We start from the raw sequence: 6784 nt of genomic DNA on the forward strand, positions 1-6784 counted from the left end.
AAAATTGAAAATTCAGTTTAAAAAACTGAGAATTAAAAATCAAACAGAATTAAGTCTTAACAGAGAAGTCAAATGCCGTCTGTGTTTTCACTGAAAGTTGTTGTTTTCTCTTTAGTGGTGGGTCAGATACAGCGGTCATATCTTCATACACTCATAACCAGGTGAGAGTCTCTGTACATACACACCTCATTATGCAGTCAATGAAATCGAAAGCCTGTGGATTTACTCTGGTTGTGTGTGTCAGCGGTCTGCTGGTATGGCGTCAGGTTCTGGTGGCGGTGTGGAGAGAGTGAGAAGAGAAGCTCAGCTGGCGGCACTGCGGTACGAGGAAGAGAGACAGAAAACAAGACCAGTGCAAAGAGACGCTGTTATGAATTACGTCAAGGTACTGACACTCACACAATTTATTATAAATGCATTAGCCAAATAGAGTGCTGCAGCGCTGATGTATTTTTGTAGGTCAGCCCAGAAATTAGCATCACACTGGTTCCCTCGACTAAAACCCAATAGGATTTTTCCAGTGGCTTTTGAGCTATTGCATAAAATAGGCTCTGTGACCAAGAAAAGTTTATGATTCTTATATTCTTCATTCATCATGATAATCTTCACAAATTAACACAACCTTTATGAATTTTGAAGCCTAAATACAGTTGGCAGAGGTAAAAAGCTAAACGTAGGCTATAAACGAATTATACCACAGTCACATGACTTTTGCGGGTTAATCCGACAACTTTTTCAGTACTTATTTAAAAGCCATTTTCTTTAAAGTTTGAGTTAGAATAGTTTGCAAGAGCGTGATTATAAACACAACAAGGCTGTAAAAGCAGACTAGGAAGTAAATGAGTTTACCTGTTCTGTGTTATGATGTTTAATGTCCCTGATAACCTCTGTAGTCCCATTTAGACACTTGTTAGCAACCGCTTAGGTAAAAACCTTAGAAAGCAACAGTAAGTGCATCATCCCAGCAGCACTGTAAAGCTAATAAGGGATAGTTCATCCAAAAATGAAGATTCTGTCACCATTTACTCACCCTCAAGATGTTCCAAACCTTTATGAGTTTCTTTCTTCTGTTGAACACAAAAGAAGATATTTTAGATAATGTTGGTAACCAAACATTTGACGGTAGCCATTGACTTCCATAGTATGGAAAAATGACTATGGAAGTCAATGGCTACTGTCAACTGTTTGGTTACCAACATTATTCAGAATTTCCTCTTTTGTGCTCAACAGAAGAAAGAAACTCATTGGTTTGGAACAACTTGAGGGTGAGTAAATGATGACAGTTTTCATTTTTGGGTGAACTATCCCTTTAAATCTTGCTTTAGGCTACTAAAAGTTTGCCAATAGTTAACAATTTAATGCCGTTTAGTGTAATTCAAGTTACAGCAAAATACATCAAGATGCTCTGAAGGGTGAAATTTGATCTTTAGCATCCAAATCCTGATCAAAAACTCTCCCCAGATTTGCCTGGTGATGTTTCTAGAGATGGGAAATCAGTTTTCTGTCTTTGTATTTTCAGCACAAGTCATCTCGGAGCCCTACGAAGCTCAGTCCAACAGACAGTGAGGTGAGTCTCTTCTTCAGATTTGCACAATCACCTCCTCCCTATCCATCACTTCATCCTGCTGTGTGTGTGAATGTGAGTGTGTGGCTCTGTAGTCATATGCATACTGTCCCACCCCAGAATCTGTACCCCTCCAGACGGTCCACTCACACAGATGACTCCGCCCTCTTCATGGTAAGAGCCAATCAGCTCGGATCATGCGTCACCCTCTGCCCCATCTCATTTCACTTGTGTTCACTTCTCTTAACAGATTTCACTATTAATCTTTGCATAATGTATTAACATGATTTAAGTTTTTTTTCTATTGGAAACTGCTTTTGTGATCTGTTTGAACTGCTGGCATCCTTTTAAAGTTGCACTCAGTAATTAAAAAGTTTACTCAAATAATTTAATTGTCCTTGTATGGTTCAAATGATGTCTTCTAGTGGCTAGACTGTTTTATTATATTATGACCAGCCTTATCTTACTATTTACTATTAAAACTTGCTGTGTGCACCTTTAATATTAGATCGGCTTTTCCCAGCGAGCATCTTTAACACGCCTGCCCTGCTTCTTTTTGCTTCCCTGTCTGTTCTCTTCATCTTCTCTTCCTGTCTTTCTCTTTCTCTCTGTCATGTTGGTTCTCTGTCAGAGTGAGTTTGAGCCCCTACTGATATTTGAGATAGACACAGATACCAACACTATAAAGAAGAGGCCAGACCCTCACAAACAGGTGAAAGACGCACAGACATGTTTAGCCAGCTGTCCAAATGGGGACTTGCCATACACTACTATTGATTAATGGTGTTTCACAATTAGTAGTGTTGCTCATGATTAGGGTTAGGCAAGGCAAGTTTATTTATATGGCACATTTCATGCACAATGGTGGCAAAATAGCTAAAAGCGGACTTCCCTTGATTTGAGTGAACCCTTGATTTTTCTAACTGACTTGATCCTAATGATCTGTTTATAATCAGTGAGCATTTCTGCAATGTATTGAGATCCTAGACCATTTAGTGATTTATAAACAAGTAATAATACTTTAAAATCAATCCTAAATGTAACTGAAAGCCAGTGTAAAGACCTGAGGTTTATTCATAGGGATATGAATAAACCCCAAAACTTTTACTTTTGCATTGAACTTTTGTATGGTGCAACACTGCTCACAGATTTTCAGTTATAATTTTATTTATATATTTATTTTTTTGGAGCCTGGAGATGATCTGCCTCTATCAGTTTATTTATATAGATGCAAATAAGCTTTTTTTTTTTTTTTATGATTTTACTCTCAAAAATAGTTTTAAACTTGTCAATTTAAAATAATAATAATATCATTTATTTTATTTTTTTGTGCCTGGAGATGATCTGCCTCCAGTTAATTTTTGTAGATGCAAATAAGCTTACTATGATTTTTTCTTTATGATTTTACTCTCAAAAATTGTTTTAAATTTGTCAATTTTAATAATATTTATTTAGAGCATGGAGATAATCCACCTCCATCACTTTATTTCTGTAAATGCAAATAATCTGATTATGTTTCTTGATTTATTTACATTTTAGTAGTAGTAGTAACAATAATAATAATAATAATATAATATTGTAATTTATTTTGGTTTTATTTTTAAACAAAGCTGATTATGACCCTTAAAAGAAAGCATTTAGGAATTTTGGAATAAATGAAAACGTAATTTAATGCATTACTGCAGTAACATTTTCTCTTCATGATATGTTTCCTGCAGTATTTTCAGTAATAAACTCATGAAATCTTTTACTCTTTGACTATTCCAGAACAAAGACTTAAACTTTCTCAAACCCTCTATTTATTTCCTAATTTCGTTCCTTTATTTCCCTTCGTTTCCGTTACCCTCTCCTCATTGCTCTGGCTGGCTAGTCTCTCTCTGCTGTGCCGCTGGATGGGTGTGTGTGTCCCACTTTATCCGTCGCCGTCTCCTGTACGCCGCAGGTACTGAACCGCAAGAGCCTGGAGATGTCACTTTATTTCTGTAGATGCAAATAAGCTTAATGTGGGTGATTTTACTTTCAAAAATTCACTACACAAATATATTGTGGTTGCGCTAAGATCTTACATGCTATCATAACAAGGCAGAATGCAGCATCATTTGATAAATCTGTTAATCTGAGTTTAATCCTAACCGGCCACAACTTCGACAAGCATCACATAACAAAATATTTGTTTTTGGCCACTTGGTTTCTGTTTGAACTGTTTCACTAATAAACATGAAATATGTTATGATTGACTGCGATTTTGTGACTTCGAGTAGTATTTGCGTTTAATTGAGGAAATGATGCTGAAAAGCTGTCACGTCTTTCCTGTTTAGGACATGGTGTAAGATTTCAGCTGATAAATGTGCAAGGTTGTTTTCGGGTTTGGAAGTTGTCAAAAACCTAAATTAAACTGTCAAGAAAAATCTGTGATGGACATCTTTGTAAGATACACTGTTCATTATTTGTGACCCTGGACAACAAAACCAGTCATAAGGGTCAAAATTTCGAAATTAAGATTTATACACCATCTGAAACCTGAATAAACAAGCTTTCCATTGATGTATCGTTTGTTAAGATAGGACTATATTTGGCCAAGATACAACTATTTGAAAATCTGGAATCTGAGGGTGCAAAAAAATCAAATTTGCCCTTTTTATTTTTCTCCTTCCTTCGGTAGCAAGGTGAAGATTATGCCTCTCTGTCACCCTCCGGTATGTGTTTGTTTAAATCAGACTTTTTCATCCTCTTTCCTGCTGTGTTATCATTAATCTCTTTGCCCCACATCACGTTGTGACTTTTTGCTTGTCCTGCAGCCCTCCAATCCCCCACGTACCCCAGCCCCGCTGCCCCGTCCCCTTCCCGCGGCCCCAACCAGAGACCTGAGAGTTACCTGTTTCGCCTGAGTCAGCGAGAGGAGAAGAAAAAAGGTTTGTTTACCTGACACAGCCGATTGCTTCTTTGTGCGACATTTGTGATGTCATGATTAAACATATGATGCTTTATGATTAAACATATGATGCACATATTAAACATATGTGCACTGTGCAGAATGCACTATGAATGTGTGTTTGTGGATTGTATTACATATAAAATTACAGCAGAAATCAAAAAAGTTATTGTTATATTATTTGACTGCCCACTCCCACAATGAAGTGTTGTAAATAAATGGCACAAATCAATGTTGGTGTGTATATTTGAATGTTTTGTAATAAACTCCTGAAGTATTGTGTTTTATCAGTTTCTTGTAGTCAGTAGTTTTGCATTTTAATGTTTTATCATTTTTTATAGTTGTTTCCTAACCCTCAGGAAAGAATTAAGGTACAAGGTGTTTTACCGTTGCCTCCTTTATTTACAATTATTTTCATAGACTTTTGCTTTGAATCTCATGTTGTGATGATGTCATTCATCATTGGTTTGTCTTGAATTCTTAATTGAAGAATTTTCTAAAATCCTTATGGAGAAAATGTGAGAAAAACCACAGGAACCAAAGTCACTGAAAAAGTGCAGTGTTGTTACTGTTAACTAAATAATTGAAATTGATAATCGAAGTGCTCGTTGAAATTAAGCAGAACTATAAATATTAGACTTGAAAACTTGAAATAAAGTTAAAAGTACTAAAATTTCTAAAACAAACCGAAATAAATATAAATGAAAAGCTAAACAAATATTTAAAAAATAATAAAATAATAAAAATGACAAAAGCACATAAAAATAAATTAAACTAAAATTAAAACGTAATAGTGCTACTTAGTGACATGCTCCTAATGGCATGCTTGACTGTTTTGCAGGAGAATCAGGCACACAGAAGGCGGAGCCAGTGGAAGCCTCTCCCACACCGAGTCCCGCCCCAACAGGAGAAGAGGTGGTCCTGATAGAGCAGCTGAGAAGGGTGCGTCAAACTCCTTTAGTACCCTCCTCTTTCTGTTATCCATCATTTATGCATCTATTATTTCTATACATACAGTATATATACTTTTTTTTGTCATTTTATTGTACTTTTTATTATTATTATTGTCTTCAGTGTCACATGATCTTCAGAAATTATTCTAATATGCTGATTTGCTGCTCAAGAAACATTTCTGATTATTATCAATGTTGAAAACCGTTGTGCTGCCGAATATTTTTGTGGAAACCATTTTATTTTAATTTTTCTTTATTTTGTGGAAACATTAATTTTTCAGGATTCTCCGATGAATAGAAAGTTCAAAAGAACAGTATTTTTAAAAACAGAAATCTTTTGTAACATTATAAATGTCTTTAATGTCATTTTTGATCAATATAATGCATGCTTGCTGAAAAATAACATCTTTCATTATCAAAGTCAACTGAAAAGACAAAAGTCTCCTTTGATGGTTGATAAACAGCAACAGTTGCTTAGGTGGGATTGGTCAGTGACGCTCTAAGGCGGGGCTTAGTGAACAATCATTTGAGAGTGTTTATATGTGTGTTTGTGTGTGTGTAGAGAGCACATTTCCATAGCAAAAATGGAAAGCTCCATCGAAAAGCACAACGATGGCTGGATTCACCCATTCAGCCTTAAATAAGATGACAGAACAAGCTGCCTGCTCCGTGAGCGAGCCCTTTATTGTGCGTTAGTACTGCTGCACACTTTCCCAATGTTTGCCGAGGTGTATGAGTACTTTGTGAAGCTTTGAGTTTCGGAGGGTTTGCATGAATTAAACTCTCCTAGATGTTCTTGAAAGAAGGAAATGAGACAGAGTGGTGGATGCCAAACCATAAACTCCCCCTTTGTGCCTTACTGTGTGTATGTCAATGTCTTCCACCTCACGGTTAGCACAACAGTTCACCCAAAAATAAAACTTACTCACCCTTATGTCATTCCAAACCTGTACGAGTTGCTTTCTTCCATGAAACACAAAAGGAGAATTTTGGGCGTACCATCTGAGCTGCTCTTTTCCATACAGTTAAAGTGAGTATCTTGAGCAGCTTACATTTTAAGCCTGTTTTCTCAAACAGAATTATCATATGGCTTAAAAACGCTTGTAACATGCAGAAGTCATATGAACTCATTTATTTTCATTGGGCCTCATTCATGAAGATATGAGTACATTTGAAGTCATTTGTCTGTAAAATGGACCAAACACTTCATAAACCTCAGATTTGATAGTTAAACAGATGTTAATGAATTCCAGTCGTTTGTATCTAGGGCAGGGCTGTCCAAACTCGGTCCTGGAGGGCCGGTGTCCTGCAGAGTTTAGCTCCAACTTGCCTCAA

General features: G+C 36.3%; 1 protein-coding gene across 1 annotated transcript in view; it reads left to right on the forward strand.

Annotated features, from left to right (window-relative positions):
* The window catches only part of LOC107660703 (leucine-rich repeat and calponin homology domain-containing protein 3-like), a 26598-nt gene that overhangs the window by 17259 nt on the left and 2555 nt on the right, over positions 1–6784 (forward strand). Inside the window, exons 11-19 of the mRNA XM_016450094.1 lie at positions 116–161; positions 245–385; positions 1520–1567; positions 1685–1738; positions 2196–2276; positions 3435–3506; positions 4227–4260; positions 4363–4476; positions 5338–5438. Coding sequence (XP_016305580.1) covers positions 116–161; positions 245–385; positions 1520–1567; positions 1685–1738; positions 2196–2276; positions 3435–3506; positions 4227–4260; positions 4363–4476; positions 5338–5438 — 691 coding nt within the window. The remainder of the gene's footprint in view (positions 1–115; positions 162–244; positions 386–1519; positions 1568–1684; positions 1739–2195; positions 2277–3434; positions 3507–4226; positions 4261–4362; positions 4477–5337; positions 5439–6784) is intronic.

Source organism: Sinocyclocheilus anshuiensis, unplaced genomic scaffold (assembly GCF_001515605.1).
Source record: "Sinocyclocheilus anshuiensis isolate Anshui unplaced genomic scaffold, SAMN03320099.WGS_v1.1 scaffold948, whole genome shotgun sequence".
NCBI lineage: Eukaryota > Metazoa > Chordata > Actinopteri > Cypriniformes > Cyprinidae > Sinocyclocheilus > Sinocyclocheilus anshuiensis.